This window comes from Helobdella robusta (assembly GCF_000326865.2).
Source record: "Helobdella robusta unplaced genomic scaffold HELROscaffold_68, whole genome shotgun sequence".
Lineage (NCBI taxonomy): Eukaryota > Metazoa > Annelida > Clitellata > Rhynchobdellida > Glossiphoniidae > Helobdella > Helobdella robusta.
In genome coordinates this window covers 224,593-240,664 of record NW_008705387.1, presented here as the reverse complement: position 1 = coordinate 240,664, position 16,072 = coordinate 224,593, and the positions used below count along the sequence as shown (strand labels likewise).

Here is a 16,072-nt window from a genome sequence, read left to right as displayed (position 1 = left end):
CATCTGTGTTTCCAACCGTTGTGCTGACAAGAGTCTTAGTATTCGTATACATTTCCATCTCAAGTCGAACAAGATATTCTGGAATGAGTTGTCGACGTAGACTCCACCTGATTGCTTCACGGGGAACTCGATCAAATGCTTTTTCAAGGTCTACAAAAATGTGTGATAGTTGTTGATGCTTTGCGAAGTACTTCTCTTGCAGTTGCCGAAGGATGTGAATTGCATCAATTGTTGATTTCCCCAATAGAAAACCAAATTGATAATTTCCGATTGTGATGCACGACGTTAATCTTCTGTCAATGATTTTTTAGGGGCCGTTGTTTTTCTTTGTGATGGCATAAGAGTAATTTGGGGAAAAGTTTTTACATCCGGACACCCATCCTGACGACAACCACCAGTTATAAGCGGTGGGCCTAGCCTTTCGCTCAAAAGCACGCAAGGCAGCTTGGATGCAGTTTTATGTCATGCCCAGGACCATTTTGTTTCATGTTTTGAAAATTTGAAATTAAAATATGAATATTCAGAAATTTTACAAAAATGTGTAAATAAATTTAATAATAATAATTTAATATTTAATATACTGACCTAATTATTATGCCTAACACCTATCTTTATTTCGACAAAACTAATCATCTTGTTACCAATCTCATTGCTGCTCTTTGGCCCCAATAGAGGTTTATAATAACTCTCGTGTATTTTTCAATGTTTATTTCCATCAGCTCCAGGTGTTTCACGCTATCAAAAGCTTTGGAATAATCGATATAACATATAAACAAATTTTTTTTCATTTCAATCGCTCGTTCACTGATCATTCATAGTATGAAGATGGAGTTTCTTGTGCCACAATCCTCGAAAAAACCTCATTGAACCTTTGAAATTTCAAATCTGATTTTGCTTCGTTCTTTCATCGTTAGAATTTTTAAGAAAAGTTTTGTAAGATGGCTGATTGTTCGATGTAATTCACATTCGGTTGCATTATGTTTTTTAGTCAATGCTATAAATATTGACTTGGATAAATCTTTAGGAACCATCGATGAACACAAACCAAACTAAATATAAGCAACATAAAATCTAATTCTATTGATATAAATAAGATTTTAATTAAAAATTAAATGGTCGTAGATTCCATTCAAATATGTGGTTGTATCGATTATTTTTATTGTGACCGCAAGTAGTTGGTGGTGCGTCAATGCTTGAAAATACTACGAAGATATTGAGCCAAACGTCTCGCCGGGCTACAGATTTTTGTGGTTAGGATCTGCAACGTTGATTTAGCGTTAGAGCACATCTGTTTAGCAGGATTAATTAACTATTAACAGAGAATCAAACGCAGTCTGGCGGTCGACATTTTTAGAACAGTGGACAGTTACAAAAAGACTAGAATTCTCTCCGTGTATAAAGAACGACGTCACATTTTTTATTACGCTCTCCTCTAATAAGTTTTGTGTCAAACTGAGTATATATATTATTGTATTAAGTATATATATGTGAATTGAATCTAGAGTAATTTGTATCTTTTAATAAGCGGTTACTTTTGAAATCTATTAACTATTTAAAAACTATTTAATAAGCAGTTACATTTGAAAACATTTGAAAATGCCTAAGTTTATAAGAGGAAAATATTTAATATAAATAATATAAAGTTAAGTTCGCGCAATTATGTTTACATTTTTTAGGTTTGTGGAATTGGCGCTTACATTTTCATCTCTAAAGATGATACGAATGAAATCCGAAAGAATTGACATGTTGATTGGTTTACTCAAATCATATAATGACTTTAAAGATGAATATCATTTATTGCAAGTAAGATTTTTTCTATCCGGTTAAAATTAAAGCTTTTATTGATGCTTCAAAATTGTTTCATGTTATTGTCCGACTGTTTATCTTGACGTTTGCTACATTCAAAATTTGTAAGGTATTCCATTGTCTATTTGTTTTTTAAACATCTCAGCTTTTAATAAGGCTGTTGAATTATATTATAATTGGCTATACAACAGCCATTCAACTTTTTCGAATTAAAAAATTTTTAACAGGTTTTTATAATCATTCCTCAAGTTTGCACAACGCGAAAAAAGTTTGTAAAACCTAATGAAAGCATCTAGTTTCTTTAGGATTTTATATAAAAAAAAACCTAAAAGTTCTTCATAAATCGCCAAAACTTAAGTATTTAAAAAAATAAATATTTTGAATTTTAAAAGTAGTCAAAAAATTTGTGTTGTTTTCAATTAATTGGTAATCATAATGTCGTAACTTTTTAAATTTAGCATTACATGGTCGGTTGTGTCAAAACTTTATTTTTCATATCGCACTGTTAAAACATGAAATTTTTTGAAAGCTGCCTCTTAATCTATGAAACTTGAAAAACCACCTAAGAAACCTGAGGCTTTAACAGTCCTGTACTAGATGAATTCAAAAAGATCATCTATTAACTTACTTGTGTAACGATGTAACGTAAGATTATTCTAAATAATGTTGATTATTATCTAATAGATTTTATCATCTGTGAAAAGTTTCAGTTATCTTTAACCATATGTGTAATTAAAAAATAGTGACATGTGTGTGAAACCAAAGAGCATTGATTTTTTTATTTCACATCATCACTCAAATGAATTAAATTAACGGTTTTGAAATAAAAAGATATTGTTCTAAAATGTGGGGTTGAAACAAAAATGCTTTTTTACTTTTCGTTTTGCATCGTTTACCATTTTGAAAACTTTATTCAATAGTATTTACTTCGGAGCAATGCATGAAACGTGAAGCCCATCTTGTAGATTTTTACCATAAACTTTTTTTATTATTCTCAAGTTGATGAATGAAAATTTTTTCAGCACCATGATATTATAACCGGAACATCCAGAGCTTACGTTGTTAACGACATAATAAACAAGTCTGTTTTTCAGCAATAAAGTTTTATTAAGATTGTGTTCATTGAATTATCTTCAATAATTACAAATGTATTAATTAATATTGTAAATATAGTATAATTGTAATTGATTTACTTTTCAGATATTTTTTCAAACTTTTTTAAAATTAGGATTAACGTTTTCAACAATGCAACAATCAACTTGACCAACGTGATAATGTCATTTTTGGTTTACAATATTACATTGGGCGAAACAGTGCTGCAAATGGTTAGATGGCAGATACTTTTTTGCAATAAAATTCTGTGTAAATTTAAACATAAAAATGACTTCAAAATGTTTATGCGAATTGTGATATAGATGTATAAAGATTAGTTTTTATTATTTTTTTCTCGCGATATCATTTTTATATATTTTTCAGAAAGAACAAATAGTTTTGATAACATCTAATACCAAGATGAGGTTAGTGTAAATTATTTCAATTTGTCTGAATTGGATGTTAAAACCAGTGTTAGTCTACACATACGTTACAATCAGAATTATTGCAATTTTTGGTTACTTAATTTGCAATTCGGTCACGGTTATTTACTTGGCGTCGTTTTTGAATATTCTAATCACGCATTTGAGCGTGCGGCAGATATAACATACGAAACGTTAAAAACTCATTCTCAGGAATATGCGAGGCTGTGGGTCATTGATTGGTGGGGCAGGCGTATGTTGGTGCGCATTCTTACTGGCGTCATTCTTTACTGTCGTCAGCTCTTGATGTTTCTCCTCCACAGTAGGACTGTTGTATCTATTTTTCGCCAGTTTAAAAAACTTTGGGTGGCAAAAAATATTAATGACTATGCTTTTGACTAATGCCAACAGCTCCTGGGCTAGTTCTGCATTGCTTCTCCGATAAGGCTTAGTTGGAATTTCTCATTCGATAGTTGTGACGTTTAGGATTCACTTCAACATTTGAAATAAAACGAAAAAAAATTAAATTTAAAAAATCGATTCATTTGTTCAAGTCAAAACAACAATATCATCTAAAATTGAACAAAGCACAATACAGCACCATTTTATAGCTGCAGAGTCGTAAAAATAAGGAAAAAAGAAAGGACGCGGAAATAAGTTTTTTGTTCCTTCCCAACAAACGATTTGAACTCATCTTTACTTACGTTTTTAAAAATAAATATTAAAAACTTAAGAGTGTTGCGTATGCTATATTTAATAAATACAATAAATTGGTACATAACCACTTAAGAGTGTTGCGTATGCTATATTTAATAAATACAATAAATTGGTACATAACCACAAAAAAATGCACACAATCATTCATTCATTCGTTCCTTCATTCAAATATGACATCACATGTAATTTCACTTAAATATACTCAAACACAATGAACATGTTATATATATTTGATATATATATTTGATATATATATTTGATATATATATTTGATAAATAAATATATATATGTATATAGTATTGTTTGAATTCTACCGAATTGTTGGCATTAATCAATTTAAAATTTGTTTTTTCAATTTCCATTACTAGAATTTTCTGGAAATTGTTTAATTCGTTGAAAATATAATTATCCAAGTTCATTATGAAAATATATATACGTGCACTAAAAAAAAGATACTTAATACTCATAAATATTATGATAGTGCATTAAATAAATCAATTAAAAAATAATTAAAATGAATAAAATTTTTAAAAAATTAATAAATGTTTATTAACAAACCATAAAAATCTAAAATTGGTAAAATTTGATGAGTTTAATGAATAATTATTCATGGAAATTAAAGAATGAGACTAGACTCTAAAGAGCACTGAAAATGTGCGCGGCTGCGTTAGAGGGCCTGTATAAGTATTATGAGTATATGGATAAAAATAATAAAAATATATAGTTGAAATTTCTGCTATCGATGCTAGCGACGATGACAATTGGCTGATTGGTAATTTATTGATTGATTTTTATACAGCATTCCCTTTTTTCTATCAAATTTAGTAATGATATTATATTATTAATACTTTATCTTTTTCTTCTTGCACTGAAAATGAAATACAAGACCAAAAAAGATAAAATAAAATGAATTAAAAAACTTTTAAAGATTTTTATTTACCTTAAAAGAAAAAAATAATTTTTAAATTTGATCGATCAAATAACATTACTTTGTTAAAAAAATATTAAAAAAATGAGTAGTTATAATAGTAGTTAATCTTCCTTTCAAATAACATCCCACATATTTTTTAATTCCAAATTGTCATGATAACTAAGACAGGACATAACAAATATTACAATGGTCTAAAAGATGACTCTGTGTGAGGACCACTCTGTCCTTATGACAAGTACATGGAATTAAAATCCCATTTGACTGAGTTTGACTTTGAAAGCCTGCGTTGTAGAAGCTGCAACAGTCTTTCCCTCTAGCTTATTCCAATGTTCAATAACTTCAGCTAAAAAAAACTACTCCATTATTTCTGATGTTTTTTTTTTACAAAATAATCTTTTTATGATTTTTATGTTTTTGAAGCCATTAAAATAGAGAAAGTCACATCGTTTCAATATCTAGGGGATGTTCTGGATTGTACTGGAACAGATGAAGCTGCCGTTCGAGCACGCATACGTGCAGCCTGGAATAAATGGCATCTTCTTGCCTCTATATTGATGCGGCGTGACATCCCGCTACCACTACGATCAAGACTTTATAAATCTGTGATACGTCCGGTGTTGTTATATGGTGCAGAAACATGGCCAATGACAACCAAACTGGAACAACAACTTCAACGAACCGACATGAAAATGCTCCGATGGATGCAACGAATTAGTCTGAAGGACCACATCAAATCTACCGAAATTCTTCGTCGTGCTGGTTTAGATGATATAAAGGACGAATGCCGGCAATACCGTCTGCGGTGGTTTGGTCATTAGGGTGTCGCGAAAATTTTTTTTTTAGAATTTCGCAATACAAGACCTCTTGAAAGTTGCCAATTTGATCTTAAATTACGAAAATAATCATACAAATTAAATTAAATTGCATCATCAGGGTTCTACCAAATTTTAAAGTTTTGAAAAATGGCATTTTTTGTGTTAATATTTTGTGCCGCTTAACGTCGAATCCGAATCATAATCAAAATGTTATATATGTTCTTTTTTTTGTTTACATGTGATAACTTCACTTCACATTGTTTTAATTTGTATCCATTAGCGTTTTCCTGGTTGTTTTAAATTTTTCTAGTTTGAGTTAGCAAATTCACTAAAATTTCAGTTTCTGAAGACGTGATTTTTATTGTAAGCGAATTCTATTAAACTAATCTTATTATTTTGCTATAAAATTTTAAAATTAGAAATGTTTTATTTTCATCTTTCAGAAAATGAGTTCAATGCGTAGCTATTCCGTATGTGATATATTAGGTCCATATGATGAAATTAACGAACGGCAGCTACCAACCATAGGGGATGTCATTAAATTTATTTTATTTGTTAGGAATGACCTGAAACTAAAATGTAATGGCAAGGATCCATCCAATTTAAACATTTATTCAGTTGTATCTAAAAAAATTTAAAATATCTGGATAAAAGTTTCCATTCCAATCGTATCTAATGATCGAGTTTTACAACTTTTAAAATCTTATTTTGAAAAATATCTCACTTTGAAAAGATATCCCAAGAGCAAATGACATGATAGTTTTGAGAAAAAACTGAAATGTTTTTCAGATTTATCAAAGAGGCTTTTTGATGTGGCTTCATGTAAATGTATCTTATTTGAAGCATGTGTATGTTTGAAAAATAAAAAAGTTTCTGTTAACGAAAGACAATTTTTGATCGATCAAAGAAATGAGAGAAAAATGGCTATAAGTGGCATCGATAAACAAGAAACGGTCAGATTGAGGAAACGACAGACAAGACAATTTGAACGTTCAATGAAAGGAGTCAAAAAGTTTTGGTCAACACAAGGTTCTAATATTGTTTCAACAGCTTTGGATGAAGACGAGACGCATATCAATTTTTCCAAAACCAACCTGGCAACAGAAACACTTCTGACAAACCTGTCATTTACAAATACACCAACAACATCATTCGCTAATCGAAATTTACTGCAGTTACCAACATTGGCAAAAGTTTGTGATAGATATCGATTGTCTACACGATCTGCTGCTGCTGTTGCTTCTGCCGTTTTACTTGACGTAGGTCTGGTTTCAAATGAAGACTCAACTCTAGTAACAGACAAAAATAAAGTACACAGAGCTGTATCAAAGGCCAGAAAAAATGTATTTCAAAATATTAGCGAAGTTTCACTAAACAGCATTTATTTTGATGGTCGAAATAACAAAACGTTGGTGAATAAAAAAATAGGAGTCCGTTACCATCGCAAAGGGGTTTTAGAAGAACATATTTCAATTTTATCAGAACCTAATTCTATTTTTTTGGGACATACATCGCCATGTCGTGGAACCGCAAAAGAAATCTTTACTTCAATCATAACTTTATTAAAAAATCGAAATTACAATTTAAATGACGTAATTTGCGTTGGATGTGATGGAACTGCAACTAATACCGGGTGGAAAGGTGGTGTAATTAAATACCTTGAAGAGTATTTGGATAGACCTTTACAATGGTGTGTTTGTATGCTTCATGCTAACGAGCTACCTTTTCGTCATTTATTCTTGGCTTTAGATAGCTGCACTTCAGGTCCTAGAGAATATTCAGGGCCTATTGGAAAACAATTAGCTACTTGCGAAAATGAAACTACGTTGCTTTTTCAACCACTGACCGGTCATTTGCCTGATTTAACGAAAAATGTAGTTAATGAACTGAGTACAGATCAAAAATATCTCTATGAAATATGTCAAGCAGTATTAACTGGTTCCTGTAGTCCTGAGCTCGCAAACCGTCAACCTGGAAATCTATCTCATTCAAGATGGCTTACTTGTGCCAACCGTTTACTTAGACTATATGTAAGTACTCCTGATCCATCAGAAAGTTTGCAAATACTTGTCGAATATGTAGTTAAAGTATATGATCCTATTTGGTTTTCAATTAAACAAAAAACACCTCTTAAAGATGGAGCTAAGCATATTTTTAATTTAATTTTATTCTCTCGATATTTACCAACAAATCTAAGAACAATTGTAGATTCTGTAATTGAGAGAAATGCTTTTTATGCACATCCAGAAAACCTTCTTGTTAGTATGTTATTTGACGACAGAGACTATATTCGGGAACTAGCATGTCGAAGAATAATAAAAGCTAAAAATACTGACAATGGTTTCAAACAGAGAATATTTAAAACACCGAAGCTTAACTTCTCTGCTAAAGATTATACTGAAATTATTTCGTGGCAGTAGTGTCAAGTTACAGTACCACCTGTGCTTCGGGATGTTACTAATGACGAACTCAAAAAGATGGCAAAAGATGGAAGCCTTAAAATTGTTGATTTTTCTTGCCACACACAATCAATAGAGAGATGTGTTAAACTGGTAACAGAAGCATCACAGAGTGTGACTAATGTTAATTCGAGAGATGGTTTCGTAAGAACCACGTTACAAAGTCGAGCTGAATTTCCAATTTTCGGACATAAAAATAAATTCAAATTTTAAATATATTTTATACTTGAATATAAACCGTCTGTTGTTTAATCTTGTTTAAATGTGTTTTGTTTTATAAATAGTATTAAAAAATCTATTATAAATGCGAGTTTTTTTGTTTTTTTATGCAAACGATTCAAGTAATTGAAAACATTAAATTTTCAAAACTTTAAAGCGTGGTAGAACCCTCAAGAAGACATATAATTTTTATTGTTTTATTATTTTTGAAATCTGCATAAAATTTCGCAACTTTTGATACCTCTTGTTATATATAATGTGTCTTAAAAAAATTTTTTTTTCATACATCGACGGGACACCCTTTGGTCATGTCAAACGAAGTGGAAACAGTGCCATAACTTCTTTTGCAGATGTTGAAGTACCTGGCACACGTCCCAAAGGCCGTCCAAAGAAGTCCTGGTCGCAAACAATCGAGCAAGACATGAAAGCTCTAAATTTTAATGAAATAGATACAACTGATCGTCTAATTTGGCGCAAAAAGTTGATGGCAAAGAAAACAACGTCCTACCTCGGGAAACCGGGTCTCTGGACGCAAAACGAAGATTGATTGAATCTTTTTATGATCGATTAAATTAAAAATGATTTTCTTTTTTATGTTTAATAAAAAAAACTAGAAGTTTTTAATAGGGACCTGCGATTCAGGAAATTTTTTTAAAATCGAATATCAGAAAATATTCGAATCGAATTCGAATCGAATATTCTTGAAAAAACTTGACAACCAACAAGTGTAAAATAAAACTTCAAATTCAAAATTTATATTATGTTTATTTAATACTAAAACACAAAAAGTTAGCAATAATTAAATTGCAAAGCAGGCCTTTTAAAGAGTAGATCTTTATTTATTTTGGTCCAAATCAAAGTTTCAGCATTATTTTCCGAGAGATTGTGACGGTAGTCAGTAATAATTTGTCCTCCAACTGAATTAACTCTTTCTGAAGAACAATGTGTTGCCTGAATTGCAAGCAAATTCCTAGCTGCTCTGGCCAAAAGTGGAAAAATATTAATACTTTCTTTCCAAAACTGAAGAGGATCACTGTTTTGATCTACAACTGCTTGCTTTAAATACAAACTGACTTCATCCTTAATTTGCTCAGAAATGGTGGAAATTTTGTTGATTCTGGTATCTCCTTGAGCATTATGCACTTTATTGAACATTGAATCCATAAGGCTTCCTCTATTCCTGTCTTGAACAAGACTTTCACGTGACAATTTATCAGAATTTTTGCCAACTGCTTCCTTCAAGGTTTGCCAATATTGTCTCTACAAATAAGACAGCTTTTTTAGTTTCAGCTTCTGAAAATAAGTAGTGTTTAAATCTTGGATCAATGAATGTGGCTGCCATTAGATGATCCATTGTCAAATCAAATCTTACTTCAAGTTGTTTCAATAGCTCATCTCGAAATTGTTGGTGACTTGTTGATGATTTGGACTCTAACTCTTCCTTCAATGTAAAAATGCAAGGATAGATCAAACTTATACTGACATTGGAATCAGCACTCAAAACTGTTGTTGGTCTTAGAATTGGAAGAATAGCTTTCAGAGTATCTTGTAAAGTTTGTGTTAATGGTTTTGAGGGATTTCTTGCACATTTCTTTTTAACAGCACATTCTACAATTTACAGAGTATCTTGTAAAGTTTGTGTTAATGGTTTTGAGGGATTTCTTGCACATTTCTTTTTAACAGCACATTCTACAAGTGCAAGAGAGACAGGAACAGAGTTTTGGTCGATCCATTCCAGCAAATAATATGTACTATTGAATCTAGTAATAACATCTAACGGAGGCTTTGATTTCTTCATTCCTTGATCAGTTTGATATTTGGACAACATGTTTTGACCAACAGTTGATGAATGAAAAAAAACCAGCAATCCTGTGAACATAACTGATTAGGTTTTGAATGATTTTTTGATCATCTAAAGCAGCATTGATTGAAAGTTGCAAACTGTGAGCAGCACATCCTTGCCAGCTTATTCCCAACTGTCTAGCTGTACAAGGCATTGTGTTTGTAGTATCCGTAGTGGCATAAAAAAACTGAGCTTAATTCAATGCAATATTTCTCCAATTCTCCTCGAATAATTCCCTCTGTTGCTGAAGAGGTGTGATCTGCATTTAGATTTTCCAGATTTACAACTGAAAAGCATCTTGATATGAGGGTCCAATCTGATTCAGAAATGAAATGAAGAGTGATCACAAGATTGTTTGTTTGGTTGTCAGCTTTCCAATGATCAAATGTGATGGAAGGTTTGGTGGTTGCCATGTCTGATCTTAAGTTTGCTCCAAATTGTTCATGAAGGATATTGACCATATCATCTAATCTTCGGGAAAGAGTTGTTGGATGTGGTGGATTGTAGCTGCCATTTGTAAAGACAGAGCACAAATTTTTGAATCCAATTCCTGCAGCACTTTCAAAGGCCACAATAAAGTTCAAGACTGCTTTATCATATTTTTTCTTTGTGGAAGAATCCAATGTTTTGACAAAAAAGGTCGAAATTTTCATGTTTGATTCGTCCAGCTTTCGCTTTGATGCTGATGATGTTGATGGAGCACAAAGTTGCTTTTCAGCTTTCATTTTTTCAACTTCTTCTTTTGCTGTGGCATGAATATTAGGATGACTTTTTTCCAGATGAGTCCAAAGATGAGTAGTAGTTCCTGTTTTTTGTACTGAAAATTTTTTTGAGCACGTTTTGCAGAAAAAGTTTTTGTCAACCTCGTCGAAGTATTTTCGAATTGAAGACATGATGAAGGCCCTAAAAAAATTAAAAAAAACTAAAGATTAAAAATTAAAATTAAAATATAAATTCCTAATATAAACATACCACAAAAAAAAATTGCGTAAAAAAGTGCAGATATTCGTGTCGTGTAATTGATCCGAAGTTGGCCCAGTATGATTAAAGATTGTTTAATGAATAAAATATAAACAATTTGTTTAAGAACAAATATAAATTATTTTCGGAAATTCCGAATCGAAAGCAAGAAAAATCTTGTTTGAATAACTGTAGAACTTTCGGCTGATACTAGTTTCAGAAGCTGTTTTATAAACCAGTTTAGTACTTTTTACACACCAAAACTGAGCTTGAATTATTCACAAAAAAGCATTACTTTTTTTAAAAAATATTCGAAGATTCGAAAATTTAAAAATAATTTCGAATCGAATTCGAATATTCTTTTTATATTCGAATCGAATATCGAATATTCGCAGGTCCCTAGTTTTTAATTTGTTTTGTTTAATGCGTCGTGTTAAACCATTTGATTCATGCATATCCAGATCTCAAATGCTTCAATTTTCATAAACGTACAGATTACTCACGGCGGTGAATCCTCTTTCTAAACGAACTCAAGAGATACTCAGAATATCTGTTAACAGTGCTGATGTATCGGTAGCAGATGAAAATGGATTGATACTTCCATGTCAACTGAATCCATTTATTGACAGAACACTTTCAATTAATGAAGACTTATTCGAAGTAATTATTTTTTTAAATTAAAATGATTAAAGACATGCTATATATAATGGCTCATCTTTTTTTATTTTCACGCAACATCAGTTAATCGTAGAAATTGAATTACAACCATTTGAAGCTAAAACAATTCAAATTGATTCTTTGCATGATGAATCGAAAAATTGTAAAAAAGCGGAAATTTTTTACGACCGTCGCTGGTTAGTCAATTATTGCTTTCATCAAATGATTTTTGTTTAAGAATAGAATTAATTTTTTGCTTATTGATTAAATAAGAAAGTAATTATGGTCATAAATGTTTAACTTTTATTCTGTAAATTGAGATTGACAATAAAAATAGCTATCTAAATCAGGAGCATCATTAAGCTCAATTTTTTCATAGTGTTTTTGTTTTTTTTATAATTTTTAAAAACTAATTATGTGTAACGGTGAATTACATTTAATTATTGAATAAATCTAAAATTATCTATCTACTTACATTTATAAAAATTTAGCTTAGATAAAAAGGCTAATGTTTGTATTCATGTAAAACAAAACGTTTGGTTAATGGCTCTTATTTAGAAATAAATTGTTAAAGTTACTAAAAAAACAATGCCATCGTGGTTTCTTTTTTTCTTACATTAACTTCTTGCCTTTCTTCAATTATGGTGTTTCGAAATATTCATCTTATTTATTTACATATATTTTATGTGAAAATAATAAAAATATTCTTCTCGACAGCTTGGTCGTCGTCATACAAATATATTCAGAATTATGGTGCCCATACTCACCAATATTACATTTTAACGAATAAATTAGATGGTTATGATCCATTACCAATGTGGCCTACTACTGCAGTTGTTTTTCATCACTATAGACAACGTTCTTTGGTTAGAGTAGTATATTTGTAGTTCAATAGTATCGTTATACTATAGATGTGGCTTACTAGTGCAATTGTTTTTCATCACGAGAGACGACGTTCTTTGGTTAGAGTAGTATCAATCAATCTTCGTTTTGCGTCCAGAGTTCCAGTTACCCGAGGTAGGACGTTGTTTTATTTGCCATCAACTTTTTGCGCAAATTCAGACGGTCAGTTGTATCCATTTCATTTAAATTTAGATCTTTCATGTTTGCTCGATTGTTTGCGACCAGGACTTCTTTGGACGGCCTCTGGGACGTGTGCCAGGTACTTCAACATCTGCAAGAGAAGTTATGGCACTGTTTCAACTTCGTTTGACATGACCAAACCACCGCAGACGGTGTTGTCGGCATTCGTCCTTTATATCATCTAAACCAGCACGACGCAGGATTTCGATAGATTTGATATGGTCCTTCAGACTAATTCGTTGCATCCATCGGAGCATTTTCATGTCGATTCGTTGAAGTTTTTGTTCCAGTTTGGTTGTCATTGGCCATGTTTCTGCACCATATAACAACACCGGACGTATCACAGATTTATAAAGTCTTGATCGTAGTGGTAGTGGGATGTCACGCCGCATCAATATAGAGGCAAGGAGATGCTATTTATTCCAGGCTGCACGTATGCGTGCTCGAACGGCAGCTTCAGCTGTTCCAGTACAATCCAGAACATCTCCAAGATATTGAAACGATGTGACTTTCTCTACCTTAATGGCTTCAAAAACATTGCTATTTCGAATTTGTTGTTTTGGATTGATGCAAGCAGGACCAGTGCAAAAATGTGCTAAAAGCAAAAGTGAACAAATGAAATCTCTGTATCCTATAGCAAAACAATGAAAGCGTACGAAAAAAGACATAGTTGGTGCCTCATATATCAAGAACGACAAAAATGAGATGGTTCTTGAACAAGATGAAATCAAGCATCAGTGGAGAGAATACTTCAACCGTCTGTTAAATGAAACAAATTCCATCAATGTCAACTTTGACGCTCCACCCATCAAAGGTCCGTTTCCGGAGCTTACAGAAGCTCTGAAAGCTATGAAGGATGGAAAGGCAGCAGGGCCCTCTGGGCTCACAAATAACATTATCAAAGCATCTAGTACCGCAGGTATCCTAACGTTACTACAACTTTGCCGCGAAGAGTGGAGAAATTGCTCAATGCCGACTGAATGAAACTATAGCATGACAGTTCCGCTATATAAAGGCAAAAGTGATCTATTGAACTGTTCATCATATCGGGGTATACGTCTGTTAGAAAACTCCCTGAAAATTGTCGAGAAAATCATTGACTAAAGATTAACGTCGTGCATCACAATTGGAAATTATCAATTTGGTTTCCTATCGGGGAAATCAACAATTGATGCAATTCACATCCTTTGGCAACTGCAAGAGAAGTACTTCGCAAAGCATCAACAACTATCACACATTTTTGTAGACCTTGAAAAAGCATTTGATCGAGTTCCCCGTGAAGCAATCAGGTGGAGTCTAAGTCGACAACTCATTCCAGAATATCTTGTTCGACTTGTCATGGAAATGTATACGAATACCAAGACTCTCGTCAGCACAACGGTTGGAAACACAGATGCGTTTGACATCGGCGTTGGAATTCACCAAGGCTCGATTCTCAGTCCACTGTTATTTATAACTGTTATGGAAGAAATCACAAAACCGATACGCACTGGTGACATTTGGAATCTAATATATGCTGATGATATCGTTTTAACAGCCACATCTGAGCAGAATGCAGCACAGATGTTTGAAGATTGGAACGCCAGACTCGCCAATCATGGATTCAAAGTCAACATCAGCAAAATCAAAGCAATGAACACTGGGGAACCCATCCAATCCACAGCTACTGGACGATGGCGCTGTTCAGTTTGTAAAGCTGCTGTAGGTAACAATGTAATCAAGTGTCAGCAGTGTAACCAGTGGTTGCACAAACGTTGTTCAAAAATAATTGGTACTTTATCTAAAGTGTCCAATTTTGTTTGTCTTGCTTGCATCAATCCACAACAACAAATTCGAAATAGCAATGTTTTTGAAGCCATTAAGGTAGAGAAAGTCACATCGTTTCAATATCTAGGGGATGTTCTGGATTGTAATGGAACAGCTGTAGTCATGTCAAACAAAGTGGAAACAGTGCCATAACTTCCCTTGCAAATGTTGAAATACCTGGCACAAGTCTTAAAGGCCGTCCAAAGAAGTCCTGGTCGCAAATAATCGAGCAAGACATGAAAGCTTTAAATTTAAATGAAATTGATACAACTGATCGTCTCATTTGGCGCAATAAATTGATGGCAAAGAAAACAACGTCCTATCTCGGCGAACTGAGTCTCTGCACGCTAAACAAAGTTTGATTGATTTAGTCTTTGTAAAAGTTTGTTTATTTGGTCGTCTTTATCGACTTCTACAACTCTATCTAGATCTGCTCTTTTGCTTCCTACATCAGAAGAGTGCGTATAAGCTCTGTTTACAAAAGCAGAGATTGTGCTCTTAGGATATGTTTGACATCATTCCCTATTTTCATTAAAATATAAACCATTGTTTGTTGCATCGGTGTATACTGTTTCGCAAACTTCTACTTTGGACATATCGAAGAAATGTTATTTAAAGAAAAACAAAAACCAGAGTTAAAGCCTGCCGATATGTCAATGATATATTCGTTATCTGCGATTAAGATGATCAAATGGATAAACTTCTACAACGACTAAATTCATCAACGTCATTAAATTACTCACTAATAACGAATATAAAAATTCCATGATACACAAAATAATAGAACGCAAAAAAAAACAAAAAAATCAGCAACAACAACAATGCAACTAACAATAATCACAAAAATAACATAATAAATATTACAAGAATCATATGTTAACAGTTTTTGAACAGGGTGAAAAAAATCATGATAAGTATCATAAAAAATAACGTTCCAACAACAAATGAAAAAGATAGTATTAAACTACGAATATACTATTTCAATCAAAGAACGTCATCTCTCGTGATGAAAAACAACTGCACTAGTAAGTCAGAATCGATAGTGGATTGTTCAGAATCGATAGTGGATTGTTCAATTGTAATATTGGTAAGTGTGGGTACCATAAATCGGAATATATTGGTATGACGACGACCAAGCTTTCAGAAGCTTTCGAGAAGACTCATGATGCAAAAGCTTGCAAAAGAGCAGTTTCAGTCGAATGGTACTGACGGAATCCAGATTGAATTTCGGCATTAAATTGTTATTGTCAAATAACTGAGT

The 16,072-nt window shown here is 32.4% G+C and overlaps 2 protein-coding genes across 2 annotated transcripts; one reads left to right on the top strand and one right to left on the bottom strand.

The window, feature by feature from the left end:
* Nucleotides 1-6,704: 6,704 nt before the first annotated feature.
* Nucleotides 6,705-8,204, top strand: HELRODRAFT_181125 (hypothetical protein; the record flags this gene model as incomplete). The annotated part of the gene is made up of 1 exon (XM_009030414.1): nt 6,705-8,204. One exon carries the CDS (start codon nt 6,705-6,707, stop codon nt 8,202-8,204), a length of 1,500 nt encoding a protein of 499 aa, XP_009028662.1.
* Nucleotides 8,205-10,442: 2,238 nt separating this feature from the next.
* HELRODRAFT_181124 (hypothetical protein) lies at nt 10,443-11,198 on the bottom strand (the record flags this gene model as incomplete). The annotated part of the gene is made up of 1 exon (XM_009030413.1): nt 10,443-11,198. One exon carries the CDS (start codon nt 11,196-11,198, stop codon nt 10,443-10,445), a length of 756 nt encoding a protein of 251 aa, XP_009028661.1.
* Between the last annotated feature and the right edge of the window lie 4,874 nt (nt 11,199-16,072).